The sequence below is a fragment of the Pelodiscus sinensis genome, chromosome 4 (assembly GCF_049634645.1).
Source record: "Pelodiscus sinensis isolate JC-2024 chromosome 4, ASM4963464v1, whole genome shotgun sequence".
NCBI lineage: Eukaryota > Metazoa > Chordata > Testudines > Trionychidae > Pelodiscus > Pelodiscus sinensis.
The window spans coordinates 31,898,836-31,924,112 of NC_134714.1; the positions used below are offsets into that span (position 1 = coordinate 31,898,836).

Below are 25,277 nucleotides of genomic sequence, written 5' to 3' on the forward strand. Positions count from 1 at the left end.
GTCGGGGGGATGTCAGTTTCCCAAGGCCCTGCGGGAGAGCTTCCACCCTGAGGAGTACTAACAGTCTCCTTGGTCTGCCCCACTGGGGGCATTCCTCAGTGCCTCATTCCTCCCTGAAGCAAAATGCAGGACAATGTAGCACTTTAAAGACTAACAAGATGGTTTATTAGATGATGAGCTTTCGTGGGCCAGACCCACTTCCTCAGATCAAATAGTGGAAGAAAGTAGTCACAACCATATATACCAAAGGATACAATTAAAAAAAAGTGAACAAATATGAAAAGGACAAATCACATTGCAGAACAGGAGGGGAATGCGGGGGGGGGGAGGAAGGAAGGTAAGTGTCTGTGAATTGATGATATTAGAGGTAGGGAGAGTGGGATGTTTGTGAGTTAATGGTATTAGAGGTGATAATTGGGGAAACTATCTTGGTAATGGGTGAGATAGTTCAAATGTTTGTTGAGTCCTCTTTGGAAAGTGTCGAATTTTAACATGAATGACAGTTCAGAGGATTCCCTTTCAAGTGCAGATGTAAAAGGTCTTTGTAGCAGAATGCAGGTGGTTAAAGTCATTGAGAGAGTGTCCTTTCTGGTTAAAATGGCAAGAAACTGTTTTCTCTTTGTGATCTTGTCTGATATCTGTTTTGTGGGCATTAATCCTTTGGCGAAGTGTCTGAGATGTTTGTCCAATGTACATAGCAGACGGACACTTTCGGCACATGATAGCATAGATTATATTTCTGGATGCGCAGGAATATGTGTTCTTGATCTTATAACTCACTTGGTTAGGTCCAATAATGGTATCAGCAGAATGAATATGTGGACAAAGCTGGCAACGGGGTTTGTTGCAAGGGAAGGTACCAGGGTTGGTATTAGTGTGGTATGTCCTGTGGTGGTTGGTAAGAATCATCTTGAGGTTAGGTGGTTGTCTATAGGAGACTATGGGTCTGTCTCCCAGAGCCTCTTGGAGTATGGTATCCTGTTCCAATATAGGCTGTAGTTTATTGATAATGTGTTGGACAGGTTTAAGTTGGGGGTTGTAGGTGATGACAAGTGGTGTTCTATTGTTGGTTTTCTTGGGTCTGTCTTGAAGTAGATGGTTTCTAGGTATTCGTCTGGCTCTTTCAATTTGCTTTTTTATTTCTCTGGGTGGGTAGTTGAGGTTTATAAATGCTTGGTAGAGATCCTGAAGCTTCTGGTCTCTGTCAGTGGGATTAGAGCAGATGCGGTTGTATCGAAGGGCTTGGCTATAGACGATGGATCGTGTGGTGTGTTCTGGATGGGAGCTGGAAGCATGTAGGTAACTGTATGAGTCGGTGGGTTTTCTGTAGAGAGTGGTGTCTAATTTTCCATTGTTGATTTGTACGGTGGTGACCTTGAGGCTTTTTTTCGCCGCCTCCGTCTCCGAGAATATTGCCAAACCACCACTGAACATCAGTCTGACCTACCAGATCTCCCCTATCAACACCAAAGGAAAAATAATTCTATATGGACTCCCCCTGATGGTCGGAATTACAATCTGGATTTCTATATACACAGCTTCCGTAACAACGCACAGACTGACATTATTCACAAACGACAACAAGCGACACACAAAACATTTTGCTTACCTTCGCCCAAGTGCAGGGTTACCAAATTCTACTGGTTTCCGTCTGCATCGATTTTTTTCCTATCAGTATTACTAAAGTGACATGAAGTGCAAGGGCGCTTGAAGTGAGGTGCATGCTGATTTCACACAACATTAACAGTGACATTGGTGAGCTCTCTCTGCATCCAATCAAAGCGCTGCTACAATCCAGTTGTCACACCCCGCAAATTCTAGGTTATCCAGCACAGTTAGCAAAATGACTCTATCCTGGGAGACCATATTGATTATAACAGTGTTGCCGCCCACTGAGATGGAAGGCCACTCATGTGGCCCAGTCTTGCCCATTGCTGCTCTATACTATGGGGCAGAGTAGTATTTCTCTCATATAGGGAGACCTGACCCTAAAAGGAGTTGGAGAGTGTTGTAAGTTTATTTTCAGGATCATAGTTTTGTTATCCTTATTTCTGCACTTCCTTTGGAGTTGGGCCTCTGGAGGGAAGTAGATGTTGACTGGGTACCCAGTTCTGAAGACAGCATCACCAACAGCAGTACAGAAGTAAGGGGAGTAATACCATATTATGTCATCTTTGCTTCTGTACTGCTGCTGTGGTGGCTTCTGTCCAGCAGCTTCTGCTCTCCAGCTTCTCAGCTCTGAAGGCAGCAATGCAGAAGTATTGCAAACCTTACAATAACCTTGCCATTCCCCCCCACCTCCTTTTGGGTTAGAACTCCTACTATTACACTATGAAATTTCGGATTCAAATAACTGAAATCATGACATTTGCAATCTTTAAAAATCCTATGATTATGAATTTGACCAAAATGGGCCATGAATTTGGTAAGGCTCTGTTTATAAATTAAACATATTAATTAACTTCTATTTCTAATGAAGCTGTTTGAGGAAATAGAATATATCCACAAATACGAGACAAGCATATTGGCTTGCCTATTTGTTCTTAGGAACAATTATTTTAAAATTATTGGTTTGAAAAATTTTCTGGTATTTTTAAAATTGCATATTTTAAATTATGAATATTACCATAGTTATCTTTGCATTTGTTTTTCAGAATTTATTGTTCACAGATGAAAATGATAATTCAGAAATAAAAATAATTGATTTTGGATTTGCTCGATTAAAGCCACCAGATAATCAGCCTCTTAAGACGCCATGTTTTACTCTTCATTATGCTGCTCCAGAGCTCTTAAATCACAATGGTTATGATGAATCCTGTGATCTCTGGAGTCTGGGGGTCATTTTGGTGAGTGGTTGGCTGTGTGGCTTAATTATTTTAATGGTTCGATAACACAAGCAGAATGGGTTTCTTGGTAAAACTAGCATCTGAGAAAGGCTTGATTTTGTTCTAGATAAGCTAGAATTGAATAGTCACTACTTTGGAGTGGGGTGAGGATATTTTTTTCCTGCACATATAATAGCAAGCTGGGATGTGCACTGGAGGCATTTAAGATAGGAGAGCTAGAACCAGCTTTCAGGTTTTTTTCTGAGCAATTTGATTAAATTATGATCTGTTGTGCATTAGGCTGTGCACATCTTAGAAAATATAATTTTTATTAATACTATCGCTATTGTACTATTTGTTGGAATATATATGTTCTACAAACAACAACACTATCTGAATATTGAGTTAGGTTAATATACTCGGTAATGCTGTAGTAAGGTTGGCAATAATTAATATTCTTTTTGTTGTTCTGGTAGTATACAATGCTGTCAGGACAGGTGCCCTTCCAGTCTCAAGACAAAGGTTTAACATGCACTAGTGCATTGGAAATTATGAAGAAAATTAAAAAGGGAGAATTCTCTTTTGAAGGAGAAGCTTGGAAGAATGTATCTCAGGAAGCCAAAGATTTGATACAAGGTATGTATCTATGGATATTTCATATTTTCTTTTACCAACATTAACAAGAAGTAAAGTACCATATTTCACACTAGCATATTTTCTTCAGGTTTTTGTGCTTTATTACTTTACATTTATAGGGAAACCAAAGTAGTTTTTTTGTTATAAGCAATAATTATCAGCTCATCCAGAATTAATCTATAATTTTTAGGGATGGCCGGTATTGAATGCTTGATTTATTATTGTTGATTTATTAATGTTTTATTGCAAGTTCTTAGTTCATTTCTTTGTTAAAAAGTGTTTTGTACAATCGTGGGTCAACATTGCATGACCTATAGCTAAGAGATATATAGTTATGATTTATCAAATTATTCTGTTTTTAGATTTTCAAATGATTACTTTATCCACAGTATTTAGCTAAATAATAGCTCCTGGATTAAGAATGTCTAATATATTTCTGTTAGGACTTCTTACAGTGGATCCAAATAAAAGAATTAAAATGTCCAGCTTGAGATATAGTGAATGGCTTCAAGATGGGAGCCAGCTGTCATCCAATCCTCTAATGACTCCTGATAACTTAGGCTCCTCAGGAGCTGCTGTACATACATACGTCAAAGCCACCTTTCATGTAAGCTTACAAAGTCTTGCATTTTAATTACAAATTTTAAACATTTGCTACATTATATCAGCTTAGAATTTAGATTTATATGAGTTATTTAAAAATGTATTTACATTTAGAATTCTGTGATAGGTGTATAGGAAGTCACAGAAATATAAGGCCTATCTAGTAGTGTAGATTGTGTCAGTGGCAAAAAATCTACATGAGAGAATATACTCAAACACGTGTCAAAATGGGAAGTTGCGAGGGGAATATATATTTTGATAATATATTTGTATCACTGGGGAAAGTGGTGCTGGTGAAACAGCTACCATATAATTATACAAGATTAGAGATTTGTTTTAACAAAGCTTTGTAAGATGTGGGTAATTTTCTGGTTACTCTTAGTACTTGCTTGATTTTCAGTTTAATTGACCTCTTTAAGATTAGGAAAGAAAGGAAGAAAATAAACTATTGCTAGGGAAATTTGAGGTAAAGAATCTAAAACATTGCAATTTGGAATATTCTTTGGAAATACCTTTGATATTACCTTAATGAACATTAATAGATACCAACATTAATTCACTAAATATAAGTTTGTTATACAAATGCAGGAGGAAAATGTAATATTGATTTTTTTCAAAACTTTATCTATGAAGAATAGCCTAAAAACGCATGTTGAACTTCAGTTTATGCTCAAATACGTTGCATTTTATGGCGTCATTACAAACAAGGTCGGTGTTGTCTAAGAAGAAAAAGTGTGGTAAATAGTTTTTCTTTACTTAGCAATTGCAGAGAGCTCAATTTTGAAAAAAAAATTGAAAGTTTAAAACTAAAATTGCAATTTAAGTAAATATAATATAGTAAAATGTAATCTTGACTATATTTAAGGCTTAGAGGAATAATTTTAAAAACATTAAATATATGAAGAGTGCCAATTAGTGATTCTATAAAGCATTGTAAAACTGAAACTGCATAAAAATGAATAGACATGACACTTGAGAAATAATAAAACAGAAAATTCATAGCTTGATACAAATGTTCTAACATATCTTTTATAAATGAATAGAATTGCCTTTTTATTTTGAAACAGGCCTTCAACAAGTACAAAAGGGAAGGGTTTTGCCTTCAGAATGTTGACAAGGCACCTCTTGCTAAAAGAAGAAAGATGAAAAAGACAAGTACAAGCACAGAGACACGTAGCAGCTCCAGTGAAAGTTCACATTCTTCTTCCTCTCATTCTCATGGTAAAACTACGCCAACAAAAACCATGCAGCCAACAAATCCTACAGACAGCAATAACCCAGAAACCATCTTCCAATTCTCTGATTGAAAAACATAGAAATACTCTTTCTTGAACAATTAAGAGGTGATAAACCTGGTAGGTACCTGTCCATTCTTGGAACAGAGGGATTATAAGGATGTGTTCATCATGTTGAACAACTTATTTCAGTTCTGCTTTTTAGCTTTTTTTTTCAAGACATTTGGTTTTAGTTCTATTTGAGAATCACTGGATGGGTATAATATTGTGAATACAATCAACATTGCACTCTCTTAGGCCTGGGTTGTTTGTGTGCAGTCTAGTCCTGATTGAGGGGTAATCACATTGTTATGCTACTCCTGGAGGGAGAGTGTGAGTGAGAGTCATAATCTCCTTTCAGTTTCCCCACTGCTCCAAGAAGGAAATACACTGTAAAAGGCAATACATACTCTGTGAAATGCTGATGTAACTTTGCCAGTAGGAATGTTGTAGGGAGCAGAGTCAAGACTCCACCTGAATAGAGAGAGTCAGAGAAGTTTTGGTTCTCTTTGCACACAAGAAATGATGGTACAGTACCTCAAAGCAAAAGTCATGTTATTTCCCTTCTAACTTCCTTAAGTTGGTCCATAGGATGGACCGGAATCTGGACCTTGTTTTGGAATTTAAGAACTGAGCATCATGGTACTCCTTTTATGTTTTTTTTACAAACTTATTTCTTACATTTGGTTTTATGTTACTCAGACTATAAAAATCTTAGATTTCTTTTTCATCTAGACCAGGGGCAGGCAAGATGCTGCCCATGCTGCACATCCAGCCCACCAAGCCACCAGATCTAGCCCATGCACCACCACACCAGGACTCTCAGGCAGGAAGCAGCTCAATGCCGCTTTTAGCGGCTGGCCACTCTCTGTGACTCTCTATGCTTTGGGTGCCAGAAGGAGAGGGTAGCTATATCTTTGCCATTTTTTCCAAATACTTACATTACATTTCCTTCCTCACATCTTGCTTCTGTCTTGTACATAGTAAATAATAGACTTGGGCATGTTTTATAGTGTAGTTATAAACCACTTATGCACTGGGAAATTTAAAGGGAAATTCTACTAAACACTGTGTTTCACAACTGTACACTGTTGTACTACAGTGAGGTATTTCCTGCTGTGGTAATATATTATGTAAATAACCTGTTTGGAATAATAAATATGTGACTTTTTACTGAAATATTTCCATTGATATACTTTTAAATTGAACAGCATGTTTTATAAATTTGTGCAGAGCACTTCTACTGCTCACCTTCTAAATGTCTAGGGACAACTATTAAGTGCTAAATTAGACCCCAGATCTGTAAACAGATACACATGTGAGTCATCCCATTAGATTTAGAAACTAAGGGTGTAAGTACATGTGTAATTGTTAGCATGATTGGAACCTATTTTACTAACATGTTTTATTAACAGCTTGCTGCATTTTAAAGTAAACTTAATCCAAACCCTATGCAAAAAGGTTATAGGAATTGTTTATATCAATGGTTTTATTTATTTAATCACATCAAATAACAGTGTTCAGTAATCTTATGCAGCCATGTTTACAAGTAGTGTTTAATGAAACCAAGAGTTTTGAAACCCAACATTTGTTCTGTGTTGCTTTAATATTATTAGTGACAGCATTTTGAGAATTCCTGATGTGAATTAGTTTATTTGCTTTCTTGACCTGACTGTGAGTAGTAATTGCAGCATTAATTTTTAATTTGATGTGAATATTGAGACATTTGAACTGTTTATGTAGAATTAGTATATTTAATCTTAAAGATCAGTATATATGCTGATAACACAAACAATTGAAAGTGGCTGGTTTTAAAATATTTTAAATTAATGTAATGTTCATATTTGCTTTCTCAATATTCTCCTAGGGATTATTTCAGTAATAAATACAACTTGCTTGTAAACAAATACATTCCCCCTCCCCAATGAACTTACTATAAGTACAAAGAAACCATAGCAACAATTAATACTTATTATGCAACAGCACTAACAAATTGTGATGCAAATTGTAATGTTCAGTAAACTGCACTTTGAGATATTTTTGCTGTACAGGTTTTCAAGTACTTTATAAACAAAACCTAAAAGTTTTTAAATGCAAAAAAGTTTTGTGAATGAAATGACCCTGCTGAACTTAACTTTTTAAAATTAAGGGGATAATAAAATTTGTTCCCTTGCTTGGGAAACCTGAATTAATGACTTTTTTATGTTAGAATAATTTTATGGACAATTACTAAAATTTACTTAAAGAGTGATCATTTCATTCTAAGGAAAGTGCATTTGTATTTGTATTATTTTATCACACAAGTATTTATGAAATACTTCTTTAAGCCTTTTTTAGACTACATTTGGACTCTGGAATTATTGCAGCTCCCAGTAATGAATACACATCTCTTGTATAAAAGACATTTTCTTTTATACAAGGATATTTGAACATAAAATCTGTTTTTCTTTTGTACTATACAGGTACAGTGCTTTGCCTACCAACTATTTAATTTTTAATAGGAGATCAATCAATACCATGGACCTGATTCTTTATTACCCTGTGTCTTGCACAGTCACTTACATCTGTTCAAAGTTGGTGTAAAATTTTAGGATCAGATTCTTAGTTATGGTAAGGCTACTTTACACCACTCTATTAGAGTATGTCTACACAGCAAAGTTATTTCAAAATAACAGCCGTTATTTCGAAATAACTTTCCTAGAGTCTACACAAGCCAACTGGTATTTTGAAATTAATTCAAAATAGCAGAGGGCTTATTTCGAAATTGGTAAACCTCATTCCATGAGGAATACCACCAATTTCAAAATTTCTATTTCAAAATAAGCACCATGTAGACACTTATTTCAAAATAGGGGGCCTCCAGCCCTTTCCAGGGTGCCCCGTTGGCCGCCCTGGCCACAAGGTAACTTCTGTTGGAACCAGTTCTGGCTGGCCTTAAATGTGATTCAGCGTCCAATCAGTGTGGATGTGCTATTTCGAAATAGCAAAAAGCTATTTCGAAATGCATTTTGTGTGTAGATGCATTATTTTGAAATTAGATATTTCGAAATAACGCTGTAGTGTAAACATACCCTTAGTGTAAAAGGGCACTATGTGGGTGTAAGTTAGTTTAAGGTACCTTTTAAACTGCTGCACAAGCTGGAATCAAGCACCATATATTTCTCATTATATTTATACTAGATTCTAGATTTTTCCTCTATTTAACATAAAATATTAAATTCAGCCACATTTATTATGAGGAAGTATGCCATATATTATTGATAAATTCAAGTTAAATTCTAATCTCTTTCTTTCCATTCCTGTAAGAGTATTTGGTGCCATCAACCATACTAGGAAGAGCAGATTTGTTTCTTGAATACCCAGTTCTTTAATATTATAGATCTAAGTAACTATTTACTTTTATTTATATCAGCTTAATTAAAAAGATATTATATTGTCCAAATAAACTATTTTTGTGAATACTTAGTGTTTTTAAAAATACAAATGGTAATAGTTTTAGGTGTAGATATGAAAAAGCAGAAAGATTGGATCAGGAAAAGCATAAAACTAGAGTTCTACTTGACTTCATACATCTCAGATTAAATGAAATTCCTCCTCATATAAAGAGCAATCTATTCTTAATTTAGAGGACAGTTACTTCGTAGAAGGTCAAAGTACTTAGTAAGCTTATCTCACATGTAATATATTATAAAAAATAATTTTACTACAATGGATGATTTTGTTACTGTTCTTCAGGAGAGCATATCCATCAAGGTTGCTAACAATTCCCATCTTCCCGATTGACATTGCTGATGCACCTCTTTACCCTACCCTTCTAAACAAAATAATTTATACTGGCACAGCCACATTCCTCTCCTGCTGTTTCCAGAATGTACTTAAAGGAATAGATTCACACAATTGTTATGTATATGCTTTATCAGTATTGTTAGTAATTGTTACCATATAGGTATCACTCTCGGTTTTTAACAAGAAGTGTGTATATATTTTATTTTTAATTAGTTATTTTATCTTAAGTTATATTTTTGTTGTTATATTATGCCTTAAGCATCATACCAGAGGTTTGGTTCAGTCTTCCTGACCACACCTCTCATTGTCTTTTACTGTAACCTTCACTGTATTTCATTCCTTCCTTCTGAGGAATCTTGATGTTTGAATCTTCTAGGCAGAGGAAACTGGAAAAATAGTGTGGCTGCAACTGTTCCAGAAACCATGGTGCTTTGATCTTTCAGTCTTTGTCAACCTGTAAGAAATATCTTCTTTACCCCAGTCCCTTTTAAGTAGAAAAAAAGGCAACTCCAAATCAGACTTCCCCTGACACCTTATATTTTTAAGTCACTCTGTCACTTTGTCAGTCAAGATTTCAGAATTATGTTGCAGCAAAAACTTAGGAGTGAGCTGGTGCACTATACACTCGAGATGTGTGGACAAAACAGGGTCTATATTTCAAAAAACGATGCGGGTAGTCTGATGTATATACTTGCATCCAAAAATAGTATCAAAAAAATTGAAATGATAATCATTGAAGGGAAAAGTTATCAAAATATAGTTTGAGAATTTATATAAGCTAGCAATTGTTTTCCAGAGCTGTTCACAGAGCTAACTACAAAAATCAGTAGATTTGAAGGTATGGGTCTTCTCTCCTTGTATTCTTAGAGAAATATTTTCTACTCTCCTTTTCTATCCAGAAATGTATATAATATTCATCAGTGTAACATATTAGTGATTAGTATATTTTATTTCCGTATTAGAAAGATTATGAAATTCCATGACACAAAAATGGGAAACTTTTTTATGAATACTATTGTAACATTTTTTAAAAAGTAACAGTTGGATTTTTTTTGTGTGTGTTAAAAAACAAAAGTTAACTATTTGTTATTTTTTATTTTTATTTTTTACAAACTACTCATTAAAAGAAATATCTATCATGATAATGAAAACCATTTTAAAAATCTATGCTTAAAACCTGCTTAATGGTGAACAAAATACTCAACCTTTTCCTGACTTTTATACCATTGGTTTTAGGAAATATGGTTAAAAGTAAAATGCTGCATTATAAAGGAGTTTTAGTTTTTTAACAATTTATCTTATTTTTTTGGGGGGGGGGGCTTGAGGCCTGCTATATTAGACTTTATTCCTTTTTACAGTACCCCATAATAAAGCAATATGCATATTTTAGTTGTTTGTATAATTCTTACGAAAGGGGATATGTGTGGATGGATGTGTAATATTTGATTATGTAAAACTTCAACAACAACAAATAGTCTGGTAGCACTTTAAAGACTAACAAAACATGTAGATGGTATCATGAGCTTTCATGTCATAGCCCACTTCTTCGAATGACCGGAGAGTTGGAAGTCCAGAACCAAGAATAAATAAGGGAAGGAGGGGAGAGGGGAAAAGGACATTGGGTAGATATGTTTTAAAGGGATCCCTTTGAAACGTATCTACCCAATGTCCTCTTTCCCCTCCCTCTAATCCCCCCCATCGCTTAAAGTTTATGATACCATCTACATGTTTTGTTAGTCTTTAAAGTGCTACCAGACTAATTCTTGTTTTAAAAGTTTTTCCAGTTACAGACTAACTCGGCTACCCCTCTGAAACTTTTGATTATGTACAGTAAAACTCCAATGGTCTGGCATCTGATGGTCTGGCACTCCTGATGGTCCGGCACCATCAGGAACCCGGAAGTGCTCCGGGCAGCCGGACCATTGGAGCTTCTCTGCCCCCAGCTTCCCCGATTCAGCCACTGCTAAAACTGACCAGCGGCTGAATTGGGGAAGCCAGGGGCAGAACAGCTGGAGTGCTGCCAGGTAGGTCCTGTAGCGCTGCCCCTTGGGGCTGCGGGACCAACTCGGCAGCACCCCAGCTGTCCCCGATTCAACCGCTGCTGAAATTGACGAGCAGCTGACTCCAGGAAGCCCGAGGCAGAGCTGCTCTGCCCCAGCTTCCTGGAATCAGCCGCTGATCAGTTTCAGCAGCAGCTGACTTGGGTACACCTGGGACAGAGCAGCTGGGGTGCTGCCGGGTTGGTCCCCGCAGTGCCAAGGTTTGTCACCACCAGACCAACCCAGCAGCGCCCCAGCTGCTCTGTCCCAGGCGTCCCGATTCAGCTGCTGTTGAAACTGACCAGCGGCTGACTCCAGGAAGCCCGGGGCAGAGCAGCTCTGCCTCTGGCTTTCTGGAGTCAGCCGCTGATCAGTTTCAGCAGCGGCTGACTTGGGGACACCGGGGCAGAGAAGCTGGGGTGCTGCCGGGTTGGTCCAGTAGCGCCGAGGAACGGCGCTGCGAGACCAACCCGGCAGCACCCCGTCCCCAGCTGCTCTGCTGCAGACATCCCTGATTCAGCAGCTGCTGAAACTGACCAGCAGCGGCTGAACCAGGGACTCCTAGGGCAGAGCCGGACTATCAGAAGGGGGGGCTATGAGGGAGTCTGGGGTAGCATCCCCCCACCCCATCCCCCTCATAGCCCCCCCTTCTGATAGTCCGCCATATCTGATAATCCGGCACCCCCGGGTCCTAAAGGTGCTGGATTATCAGAAGTTTACTGTAGTTTGCTAAACACTTGGTCTAATATCATTCTTCACTCCAGTGTTCCCTTTTTTGAATTCTGTTGTAAATGCTGTAGATATGTACACTTTAAAGATAATATACGGTAATATATATAGTAAAGCTGATTACAAATTGGATAAAAATATATAATTGTACGCCTCTATCCTGCAAACACATTTATGAGTAACTTGCATTTCTGCAAGTTTGAGGCAATTTGAGACATCCAGAGAAAAAACACTTGCTCTTTGTTATTTAGAAAAAGTAACATATTTCTTTTTAAATAAAAAGGGCCGAGAAGCGATATATATAATTAAGACTAAGATTTTTGTCATAGATATTTTTAGAAAAAGCTGTGGACAGATCATGGCCAGTAAAGAAAAATTCACAGAAGCCCAAAAATTGTACCTGAATTTGATGGAAAAATTTTGACGATAAAATAGGAAGGGGCTTGGGCACCTGAGAGGGCTAGAAGTTCCAGGGTCCCCCTACTCCCCACATCAGCAACGAGCTGCAGGGATCTTCCTGTTACCACTATAGTGGGGAACTGTAAAGACTCCTCTGCCCCATTGCAGCTGATGGAGAGCTGCAGGGAACCCTGTGTCATATGCAGCGGTCAGGAACTGTGGAGTATCTCCCTGCCCATGGCAGCTGGGATCTGCAGGATACCCCTGCTGACAATGGCAGCATGGAGGCTGGGGGCTCATTGCCTCAGGACACAAGGGTACCTCACAGCTTCTTGCTGCTGTGGGAGGCAGTGGGACCTTGAAGCTCCCAGCCACTGAAACTGAAGTCAAAGAGGTCTTTGGAAGTCATGGATTCCATGACCTCCGTAACAAAATTGTAGCTTTAACTATAACATCCCTCCCCAACATCTCCCCCTGCACACACAGGGTACGTCTAGACTACAAGCATCTTTCAAAAGAGATAATCTAGTCAGCCCCAAAAGTTTCGAAAAAGCGAGCCGCTTTTCTGAAAGAGAGCACCCAGGCAATCTGGATGCTCTCTTTTGAAAAAGCCCTGTTTGTGTTCAAGAACACCTTTTTTCAAAAGAGCTCATTCAAAAAAAGGCATTCTTCCTGGTAAAAAAAAAAGTAGGTTTACCGATTAAAAAAAAAAAACAAAAACGCCATTTTTTGATTTAATAACTGTGATGGCAATCTAGATGCAGCTGAAGTTTTTTCAAAAAAAGGCCACTTTAAAAAAAAAAAAACTCCATAGTCTAGACACACCCACAGTGTTTGAGCCATACATTTCAAACTTCTTTATAAAAATAAATTATATTAGCTCGAGCTTGTTGGAAAACCTTTTCCTGCAAAAAATTTTAAGCAAAAAATCTTTGTTCAAAATTTTAGCAAAATTATTTTTTTAGTTTTCACACATGTAGTTTTGAACAGATTAGAATTTAATTGATTTTTGGACTTAAATTTGTATTCCATTTTTAAATGAAAGAACTTTGTAAGTGAAAATGAAAATTTATGTGTGTGTCAATTTGATTAAAATATTTTCTTCTGTTTTTTAAAACAGAGTAAATATATAATGTAAATCTAAATTAAATGAAAATTTTAGTTTCTTTTTAGAATGTCAATTTGAAACATTTTTCATTTTTAAATTTTCTATAGGGAAACGGACAATGTTAATCAGAATTGACATTTTCCTTATTTTTTACTGAGAGAACTTCCGACACAAATTTTAACCAACTCTAGAATCAGACCTGATTTATAAGAGGAAACTGAAGCAAAGGAATGTTGTAATCTGCCAAAGACAACACGGTGGCAGAGACAGAAACAGAATTCATGACTCCTGACTCTCTTCTCGGGTATGTGTACACAGCAGCATTATTACAGAATAACTGACATTATTCCAAAATAACAAAGAGTATGTCTATGCAGCAAGCCATTATTTTGAAATAATCCCAAGCTGGAGGCCTTCTTACTCCAACTCCTGTAACCCTCATTTTACAAGGAGTAAGGGACGTAGAAGGAAGAGTGTTCCTCCTTCGACTTCCTGCTGTGTAGACAGCGGCAAAAGCCAAATTAAGCTTTTTGAGCTTCGCAATTGACGTAAACTTTTTCAGCTATGCATAGCTTAATTGACTTGTGCCCTCTGTGTGTAGTCTCTTAGGTAGTAAAAGTCTTCTTTGTTTAAAATATTGACATTAAGAATGAAAGAGAGCGGTTGACTTACAAATTAACCAGACTTAAAGTATCAATTAAGTATTAGGGTGCATCTACACTGTAGGGCTTAACTTGAAATAAGCTATGTAAATTGAGCTATGTCAATTGTGTATCTTATTTCGAAATAGCTTATTTTGAAATAGGGAACATCTACACAGCACTTATTTTGAAATAGAACACTCTTCCTCCGACTTCCCTTATTCCTCGTACAATGAGGGTGGTTCTTCAAGAGACATTCCTGGGTGTGCTCCATAGTGGGTGTAGGTGCGTCCTAGCACCACAGTATGGATTTTTGATAGCAGTGCATTGGGAGCCGCGCATGCGCAGTGCGCAATGCGTGCGGATTCCCCCCTCTCCTCCTGGCACCATTGCACATGCATGGCCACCTTCTCTTCAGTTCCTTTATACCGGCCTCAGCTTCAGACATACATCCACAGTGCTCCTCAATTCTTAGCAGTTCTAGAGACAGAGAGATTAGTTTACTCCCAAGCTTTTCTTCCTAGTAGTCATTAGAAACTAAAAACAAAAACAAAAAATCCTGTCCCTTGCCTCAGCTGGTTTCTCTGTCCTGTTGTGAATATCACCATGCAAGATGTGTTCACCCTGCTTTAAATCCTGCACAGACTGCAATGATGCAATCCTGGGCTTGGATACCTACGATAAATGTGTTAAGTGTTTCAGACACTCCAACTCTCAAAGGGACTGTCCACACTGCACCAAACTGAAGGCATGCACACAGAGAGAGAATCATAGAATCATAGAGCTGGAAGAGACCTTAGAAGGGCATCAAGTCCAGCCCCCTGCCCAAGGCAGGACCAATCCCAATTAAATCAGCCCAGCCAGGGTTTTGTCAAGCCGAGACTTAAACACTTTTAGGGATGGAGACTCCACTACTTCTTTAGATAACCCATTTCAGTGCTTCACCACCCTCCTAGTGAAATAGTTTTTCCTAGTATCCAACCTGGACCTCTCCCACCGCAACTTGAGACCATTGTTCTTTGTTCTGCCATCCGTCACTACTGTGAACAGCCTTTCTCCAGCCTCTTTGGAACCTCCTTTCAGGAAGTTGAAGGCTGCTATCAAAACCCTCTTCCCCCCCCCCCCCACTCTTCTCTTCTGCAGACTAAATAGACTCAACTTCCTCAGCCTCTTCTCGTAGGTCAAGTGCTCCAGCCTCCTAATCATTTTGGTTGCCCTCTGCTGGACCCTCTCCAATGCATCCACATCCTTCCTGTAATTGGGGGCCCAGAACTGGACACAATACTCCAGATGTGGCCTCACCGGAGCTGAATAAAGAGGAATAATCATATGTCTGGATCTGCTGGCAATACTCCTCTTAATGCAATCTAATAATCCATTAGCCTTCTTGGCTACAAGGGCACACTGTTGACTCATGTCCAGCTTCTCATCCAGCGTAATCCCCAGGTCCATTTCTGCAGAACTGCTACTTAGCCAATTGGTCCCCAGTCTGTAACAATGCTTGGGATTCTTCCATTCCAAGTGCAGGACTCGACAACTGTCCTTGATGAACCTCATCATATTTCTTTTGGCTCACACAAATTGGAGGATTAAGTCACTCTGGACTCTATCGCTGCCCTCCAGCGTGTCTACCTCTCCCCCTAGCTGAGTGTCATCCGCAAACATACTGAGGGTGCAATCCATCCCCTCATCCAGGTCATTAATAAAGATGTTGAACAAAACCGGTCCCAGAACTGAACCTTGGGGTACTCCGCTAGAAACCGACCGCCATCCTGACATCGAGCTGTTGATCACTACCCGCTGGGTCCGACCTTCCAACCAGCTTTCTATCCATCTTACCGTCCATTTTTCCAATCCGCATTCCCTTAACTTTCTGGCAAGAATATTGTGGGAGACCGTATCAAAAGCCTTGCTAAAGTCAAGGTATATCACATCCACTGACTTCCCCATATCCACAGAGCCAGTTACTTCATCATAGAAGCTAATCAGATTGGACAGTCACAACTTGCCCTTCATGAATCCATGCTGACTATTCTATTCCCTCTTCCAAGTGCTTCAAAATGGATTCCTTGAGGATCCTTTCCATGATTTTTCCAAGGACTGAGGTTAGACTGACCAGCCTATAGTTCCCTGGGTCGTCCTTCTTCCCTCTCTTAAAGATGGGCAGTACATTTGCCTTTTTCCAATCATCTGGGATCTCTCCTGATCTCCACCGTTTAGACCTCCGTTTAAAAATTATTCTTACAGAGAAGTACAGACACCCTTCCTCAGACCCAGGCTCCAGGCAGACTGCCAAGGAGAAAGGGGCTAAACCATTTAAATCCCCAAAGAAACGGGCCACCTCACTTCCTCAAAACCATACGGGAACCAGCCAAAACTCTGTGGCAAACCCCTGCCTCAATCCTTCCCACCTGTAAGAAAAACAGACCGCAAATATTATGTCCCACTAAGGCTTAGAATTTCTGTTCACTCATCCACCACTGAACTCACCAGTAGTGAATGCGGCTCAACAGAGAAATAAACAACAAAAGAACTCCACACCATCCAACAAGGACAATAAAAGACTTGACACACTTGGAAAGAAAGTGTACACATCAGCCACTGTGCAAATGAGAATAGCCAACTATACCGCACTCCTCAGTAAATATGATTTCAATAATTATGCAAAGCTTAATGCCTTTATCGATGATATACCAGACAATAAAAAGGTGCAATTTGGAGCTATTGTCATAGAGGGTCAGGCAATATCAAGCACAGCCTTTGAGGCGGTCCTGGACGCAGCTGACACTGCTACAAGAATAACAGCCACAGCGGTTGTGATGAGACGGGCCTCATGCTTTAACTCCGTGGCCCCAACCCGGTGCCCGCGGGCGCCATGGCGCCCGCCGGGCTCTTTACATGCACCCGCGGAGCAATCTGGGCTGGCAGGTGCCAGCCCCGGGCGCATGGCCGGTCCCGGCCCCGCGGCGCTTATGGGGGGGGGGGCGCCGGGCACGCGGCGCTTACGGGGGGGGCGCCGGGCGCGCGGCGCTTGCCAGGGGGCACCTTCCCCGGGCGCGCGGCTATGGAGGGGGCCCCGCCCCCCGGCAATCGGCTGGAGGGGGCCCTGCCCCCGGGCGGGCAAGTGTCCCCGCCCCCTGGCGCCCGGCGGGCGAACGGCCACACCCCCTGGCGCCCGCCAACCTGAAAAGATTGGGGACCACTGCTTTAACTCATCTGCCTTCCCTCAAAAAATCCAACCGTCAATGGAAGACCTGCCGTTTGAGGGACAAAAGCTCTTCTCATCGAAAACCAACGAGGTCCTCCACTCAATGAAAGACTCCAGGGCAACCTTATGCTCTCTCGGCATTCAGACACCTGTAACAAGGAGATGCCAACCGTACCAGAGGCCAAGATACCCACAACCCACATATCATTATCAAAGGCAAGACTATCTGCCATATCAGCAACGTGGCTGTGGTAGACAACAGTGTTGGTGGCCCCAGACTAATACCTCCAATCACCCACCCCAACATAATAAGCAAATTTGAGCCATCAGTCAAGAGTCTGAAAACCATCCTCCCTCCTCCAGAGCTCCCAAATACTAGCAAACCTTTCACTTACCATCCGCTGCCATTTCTTGACAAATTGTGCACCATCACATCCGAAAAGTGGGTGTTACAGACAATTTCCTTCAGATACATCATTCCATTTCTCTCTCTTCCCCCACCCTACCAACCAACCCCATCTCTCTTTAGGGACTCCTCTCATAAGATTATACTGCAACAAAAGGTGGATCACCTGCTACAATTAGGAGCCAGAGAACCAGATCCTCTAGAGCAGGGTTTCCCAACCTATGGTTTGGGACCCAAATATGATTCGCCATTACATTTCAAAAAGGTTGCCAAGTGTCTCCCCAGGTGGCCCTGCCTCTTCTCATCCCCCTGTTTTTGAATTGCTTAGGGTCACCAAGTCTTTCTGAATTGTCAAAATGGAAAAGGTTGGGAGTTTCAGAGTTTCACTGCTCTAGAGTTTGAGGACTGGCTTTTACTCCCATTACCTCGTCACTCAGGAAAAAAAACCCTGGGAGCTGTTGCCCAATTCTTGAGTTGAGAGCCCTAAACAAATTTGTCAAAAGGCAAAAATTCAAAATGGTTACACTGGCCATCATTATCCCTGCGCTGGAGCTCGGTGACTCATTTTTGTCTCTCGACCTATAAGACGCATATTTTCATGTGTCCATAAAACCTGATCATAGATGCTTTCTTCCTTTTACCCTAGGTTCACATCATTACCAATATACAGTCCTACTCTTTGGACTTTCCACAGCACCAAGGGTTTTCTTCAAGGTGTTAGCAGTGGTCACTGCCCAACTCAGGAAACGTGACATCACCATTTACCCATACCTCGATGATTGCCTCATCGAGGGAAGAACCAGGCACTATTCCTACCACTGTACCCATCTGGTACAATGGTGCTTCCAATCATTAGGACTTCTGATAAATGAGAGCAAATCAGTGCTCACATCCACTTAGTCCATACAATTCATTGGGGCCCATCTCGACTCCACTGCAGCCATGGCCTCCCTACCTCCAGACAGGTTCCTCAGGATTGACCAATTAGCTTATTTGCTCTGTGTAATGCCAAAGATCACAGCCCACGACTGTCTACAACTCTTGGATCATATGGCATCTTGCGACCTTGTGGTCCCCAATGCCCACCTATTCATGAGGTGTATTAAAGGATAGCTCAGATTTGCCTACAAACCTAAACTGTACCCAATGACCAAAACACTGGCAGTCCCAGACGCAGTAAAGAGATAATAGCTATGATGGACAAAACCGCACAACCTGTGCAGGGGCATACCTTTTCAAACCCCAGAACCCACAGTGATCATCACCACAGACCCTCACTCATGGGTTGGGGAGTGAACATGAGAGAACTTACAACCCAGGGCCTATGGACTCCAGCAGAAAGGCCACTACACATCAATGTCCTTGATCTCAGGGCTGTATGGCTGGCACGCCAGTACTTCCCTAACCACATCACTGGAACCCATGTCAGAATATATACCGACAATACGGTCTGTATGTTTTATATAAACAAGCAGGGAGGGGCATGATCTGAGGCTCTTTGCAAGGAAGCCATAGCACTCTGGAACTGGTGCCTCAATCACAGCATCTCCATAAGCAAGTGCCACCTCCCCGGTGCCCTAAATGCAACAGTGGGCACCCTCAGCAGAGCCCTAGCCTGAGACCACAAGTGGGAAATCGACAGTTCAGTCCTGACAGACATATTTGCATGCTGGAGACAACCCCACATAGATCTATTCACCATGAAAGTGAACAAGAACTGCCCACTGTACTACACCAGGGCGTGCATGGGGAAACACTCTCTTGGAGATGCTTTCATTCTGAAATTGGACATGCCCTTGCCCTATGCATTAACCTCCCACCCCCATCAAGATACAGAGGGACAAAGCAAGAGTGATCCTAATACCTTGCTGGCCCGACAACCCTGGTTTCCCCTCCTCAACAGACTGTCCCAGCATCGCTCAATTACCCTCACGCACAGCCTGAGCATACTATCCCAACCAGGAACCAAGACTCCTCAATTTCCTACCTTCTCCTCAAAGTATGGTACCTCATGGAACTGCAATGTTCACAACAAGTGCACAACGTTCTCTTACACAGTAGGGCCCCTACAACAAGAAAGACATATTAACAAGTGGTCCCGCTTTGTATATTGGGCGGCCTCCCACAATATATCACCTCAGGCTGCCCCTCTGCCTACAATTCTCAATTATCTACTACACTTCAGGCCCTCAGTCTGCTTTGAGAAATACTGCTCTAGTCTGTCCAGCCTTACTATTAGCTCTTGCTTCCTGAAAGTTTTGGGCTTTCAATTTCTGTTTTGCAGCAGACTAAAGTAATGTGTGCAAAGAAAGATACAAGTTGCATAGGATTTTTTTTATTCTCTGCTTATGTGGTGGTGGACATTGGTCAAGTACGGCAGAAGAGTTAGTTAAGACATTGTTTTAATGACAGAAAGACAATAAATAGGAAAGTATGGAGATAACATAGAAAGGGACAGTGGAGTGAAATAGAAAGAAAAAGGGAAACCATTATTCAGCATACACACCGCTTCTTACATCCCCCCACATTTTGCCACAGAAAAAACTGAGACCCCCTAACTGGAAATATTTTGAAGAATTTCATTCCCTGGATAAAAAAAGGAAAATGTGTCAACTGTAAACAGTGCAAGAAGATGATGCAGGGCCTAGTTGCAAGAACGAAACATCATAAGGAAAACTGCTTATTAGGAGAAAATGAAGTGGATGAAGATGTAGATATAGCTCCATGGATCAATTAATTAATAAATAACTTAAATAGTTCACTTTGTAATGCATCAAGGTTCTCTCTATGCTCTTTAGTATAAGTGTGATTCAACAAGTTAATTCCCAAGCTGTTGCTGTGTGGGATGTTGCAGGAAATGAAAGTTTAGCTTAGCTAATCTTTATGGCTTGTTTAATTAGTTCACTAGGTTTAGATTCTATCACTCAAATATGTAATACAGAAAGCTGCAGTAAGAGAAATCTAGAGTTGCCAGTTGCCTGAGTGTAATTTTCTTATTTTATATTACATAATACATGCTCCTTATTTTGGAACATCATAGTCACAAACCATAATGGTGATGCTGTAAGTCTATTTCCTATTTTACGGTAGCATAACTAAGCTTTTCCAATGGAACCCCATTCTATACTTGTTTTCTCAAAAAACAGAAGTACCATTGAGTTCAATGGGGTTTACTCCAAAATTAAGTGCACTCTAAACACAGTTTTAACCAATGGACCGTGTGACCTGACGTCTCTAGGGTAGCCAATACTGAAAATGTTAAGGGCAAGTCAGGCTGAAAAAGGAGAGCAGATTCTCCCAAAACTGATGGTTAACATGTATTAAGATTCACCAGTCAGTTACAAACTGTGCTTCTGATCCCCAACACTGGTTAATCAAGAAGCTAAACAAGAAATCATAGCACTATTGCATTCCCAGTTTCTGGCTCCCAATTAGCAAATAGGTCCAGTAAAATGATAAGTTACTTAAAAGTCTACTCACTATACTAAATGTTCTTCTGATGCCCAGATCAGTATTAGTTTGGCTCTTACACAAAATACCCTGAGGCCAGCCAATTTAAAGGTTTTAGTATAAATGAAAAGAAAGAGAAGTGAGTTATTAAATAGTTAGAGCAATCAGGTGTGTGTGTGTGTGTGTGTGTGTGTATATATTACTTGACTACATATGTCAGGTTCAGTACTGGTGAATTTGCTAATTGGTTTGTTAAGATCCCTTTTTTAGTAAAGGCAAATCTGGGTTGCGTATATCTTTCTTCAGAACTTCAGTTTGTAAAGAAGTTACTCTAGATGTGAGAAGCAAAGTTTTTACAGCCTTTGTCATGTGGCTCATACATCCTTTGTGCAAACACAGATTCCCAGCATATGAATATATGAGTCCATAGGCGTCTCTATATATCCTACTGACACACACAGCCCCTGGCTTTTCTCAACAGGTTAATTGCATATCTCATTGTCCTTGATGGGCCATTAAGCAGACTAAATATTGCTGATGTCAATTTGTCTGAGCATGTCACCCAGAAACATAGAACAAGTTTGAGAAACAATTATATTGCATGTATTAATAGCTCATGATACAAAGATGATACATTCATATAAATAAGATTATCATACTTAGCAAAGCATAACTTTTCCACTGATACCTTACATGGCACATCTTGTAAGATTCATTGCAGTTTTGTAATATTGATATCCATAGTTTTATAAATGGTCATCCACTTTCCATACAGTGTCACAGACAGGGTTTTCTTAGACAGACTTATAAAGATGAAGCGATAATGTCTGCTGTAAAATAAAGGCCTTTTGTGCTCAAAGAGAAGCAAACACTCTTTCTTTGTATATGCTGCATGTAATTGTAGTTTTTTATGAAAAATGCTCTGCAAAGTATGAAAAATGTTGTTAGTTCTGATACTTCATGTTTCTCACTCTCATTAGGATGCTGATTTTCAGATTAGTGTGGACAATCAGCAATCCATATTCCAGAAAGGAAAATGTTACTGAGTAATACTTGTGCTGAATTCAGAGATATTAGTATAATATACATACATTAAAAACCACTTTAGCATGCTATTAATATATAAAAATTAAGAATAAACAAATGTCAAATGTTGTCTAAAAGATGTAACTTGTTCTTTTTCTCACAGTGGGTTGCTAATGGATATGTTGTTTCTGAAGCCTCTTTCTCTAAAGTAAAATAAGAATGTTTTTATAATTATGACCATTTCTTAACTACCTTACCTGCACATGTGACTTTACAGAGATGTCAGTAAGCTAATAGAGGGATGTATTGATTGCTGGTGATGGTGGAGTCTTCTGCACATAAACGATGGACGCTCTCAAATGGAAAGGAGAAATGTTCCTGTGGATTCTAACTCTATAGGAAATTCAGAGTAGATCTACACTTTACCTGGATGTGTGCCCAAGTTAGAGCACAAAAATAACAGTATGGAAGTTGCAGTACAGGATAACTGCCCAAATACAAGCCTGCCTAATCCACTTGATTTGTACTTGGGTGGCTAACTCGTGCTGCATTGTCCTCATATTTTTAGCATGGCAGTTTAAGCAGAGCTACTTAGGTTGTAAGGCGCAATCCCAACTGCAGTGTAGACATACCCTCACTATTTGATCTGGTAACACCTAATTCAAATATTTACCAGGTACATTCTTTTATACTTAATTCAGAAACAACTTGAAATTTGGGTGGTAAATGATGTATTTTAGATTTTGAAAATGAAGGTTTCTTAGCCCCTAACAGACATGTAACTGTTAGATCTATGTGTGGTGGATTGGTTATACAACCATAAGTGTACACCTTATCCCATAGAAAAAGTTAGTGGTATGATACCACAATGAGCCCTGGAATGTTAAGCAAATGGATTCATTTTAAGGCTAAGACAGATACAGGCAGTCCCCGACTTACGCGGATCCAACTTATGTCGGATCCGCACTTACGAACAGGGCTTTCTCGCCCCGGAGCTCACAGGCAGCGGTCAGCCACCTCGACCTCCGGGGCGAGAAAAGCTGCTCCCAGTGCCCCTGGTCTGCTGGGGACCGTCTCCAGCAGACCAGGGGCATTGGGAGCAAAGCCGCAGCCCCGGCGGGTTTGCTCGCGGTGCCCCTGGTCTGCTGGAGACGGTCCCCAGCAGACCAGGGGCACCGGGAGCAAAGCGGTCCCGCGCCAGAGCAAAGCCTCAGAGGCGAGGCACCCCCCGCTGCCGCTTTGCTCCCTGTGTCCCTGGTCTGCTGGGGGGGGGTGCAGCTAGTGTGCCCTCCCAGCAGACTAGGCTTTTGTTGTGGACCCTGGGGCAGAGCAGCTGAGGCGCTGCCGGTTGGTCCCGCAGTGCCGCTCTGGGCACTACTGGACCAACCCGGCAGCACCCCAGCTGCTCTGCCCCAGGCGTCCTGATTCAGCCGCTGCTGGTCAGTTTCAGCAGCGGCTGAATCAGGACGCCTGGGGCAGAGCAGCTGGGGTGCTGCTGGGTTGGTCCAGTAGCGCCGAGGAGCGGTGCTACTGGAGCAACCCAGCAGCACCCCAGCTGCTCTGCCCCAGACGTCCCCAAGTCAGCCGCTGCTGAAACTGACCAGCGATGACTACAGGAAGCCCGAGGCACAGTTGCTCTGCCCCGGGCTTCCTGGAATCAGCTGCTGATCAGTTTCAGCAGCAGCTGACTTGGGGTTCTTAAGTTGAATCTGTATGTAAGTCAGAACTGGCGGTCAGTTTCAGCAGCGGCTGAATCTGGATGCCAGTTCCGACTTACATACAGATTCAACTTAAGAACAAACCTACAGTCCCTATCTTGTACGTAACCCGGGGACTGCCTGTAAATGTAAGTACAGTACTGCACAGAAGGAACAATGTTGCAGCTATAGGATTGTTAAGAAACAGTCAAAGCTTTTAGACTGGGCATGCCTGTTTATACATGGAAGAACATAGTAGTCTTTAGATTTTTTTTTTTTTTTTGCATAGTATAGACATGTTTTCATCAAATGTCCTCTTCAAAATAATCTATTTTGGACTCCTGGAATCTTGGGGAAAATTTCCTTTAAACCCATATTATTGTCTCAAGATTTTTTTCCTCACTGCATATTTGCCGTTTTAACAAGCTGTTCCTTCTGTGCAGTACTGTACTTACATTTATCTGTCTTAGCCTTAAAATTAATCCATGTGTCCAAGTTTTTTAATTTCATTTTTGTTTTGATATTACACATGGGACAGATGTGTTCCAAGACTTTTGAATAGTTGTTGATCCTTTTTTTCTATAATGCTGTTGTTTATCTCACTTATAAATGTCTTTAAATTGATAAAAGTCAGAGATTTTAGCTGAGTCTCTTTGAGCCTGTTTTGAGCTGTGGTGGTTTATGCTGAGAGTTTTTGACATTCGTGTTACATAATGTTAATAGAGTTAATATCTGAATCTTAATTTTTCACTTTCTATAATTTAGAATATTTTCAGTGCAATACCGAGAAATGTGACATTTGCATTTTTTTAATTAAACTGAAAACGTAGAAAAATGAAGGATATATTTATTAGATCTTGAATTTTCCAGATGGTATTACACAACTTTTCTGTAACAGCAAGTAATATTTCAAAGAGCATCTTGCTTTCCCCTACATTAATGGTTTAAAATTTAATAAAATTTAAAGAGTAATTTTCATAAATACTTTGAATAATACAGATCTTTCAATATTTTGATACATTTGATTAAAAATGCTTAACTATATTTAAAATAAAATGCATTTAAAATTATATGGTGCAAGTTTACTGTTGACTCACAGAGTAATCAGTGTAGCGTGGTACAACATTTGGTCAGTCATTTTGCTGTCAAAATAACATATATATCTAAGTTATTCTCACAGAAAAATGACTGACCAAGTATTATTTTACAACTACAAATTGTTAATAACATAGGAAAAGCATTCTGATGGGTTAATAATTAAATCACACACTATTTTAATACCATGTGTTTCAAAGAGCCACAGAAGACACATTAAAAGCCACTTGTGGCTTGTATGTCTCAGTCTGAGTATCATAATTCTAGATGTATTTTGCATCTGGTTATAGTAAAATATATTTAGTCTGAATGGGTCTAAATTACCCAGTGATCTAGATCACTCCATATGAGTGCC

The 25,277-nt window shown here is 40.1% G+C and overlaps 1 protein-coding gene and 1 long non-coding RNA gene across 6 annotated transcripts in view; one reads left to right on the forward strand and one right to left on the reverse strand.

Annotated features, from left to right (window-relative positions):
* The window catches only part of RPS6KA5 (ribosomal protein S6 kinase A5), a 205,041-nt gene extending 188,011 nt beyond the window's left edge, over positions 1-17,030 (forward strand). For 3 of the 4 annotated variants that reach the window (XM_075926718.1, XM_075926720.1, XM_025184290.2), the window contains 4 exons: positions 2,655-2,846; positions 3,302-3,461; positions 3,905-4,068; positions 5,132-7,520. In XM_075926718.1, coding sequence (XP_075782833.1) covers positions 2,655-2,846; positions 3,302-3,461; positions 3,905-4,068; positions 5,132-5,371 — 756 coding nt within the window. In that variant the 3' untranslated portion in view covers positions 5,372-7,520. Of the gene's footprint in view, positions 1-2,654; positions 2,847-3,301; positions 3,462-3,904; positions 4,069-5,131; positions 7,521-13,506 lie in introns of those variants that run through there. The other variant, XM_075926719.1, reaches the window with a different exon arrangement.
* LOC112545659 (uncharacterized) overlaps positions 1-25,277 on the reverse strand; it is a 110,437-nt gene that overhangs the window by 65,504 nt on the left and 19,656 nt on the right. The window lies entirely within an intron of this gene.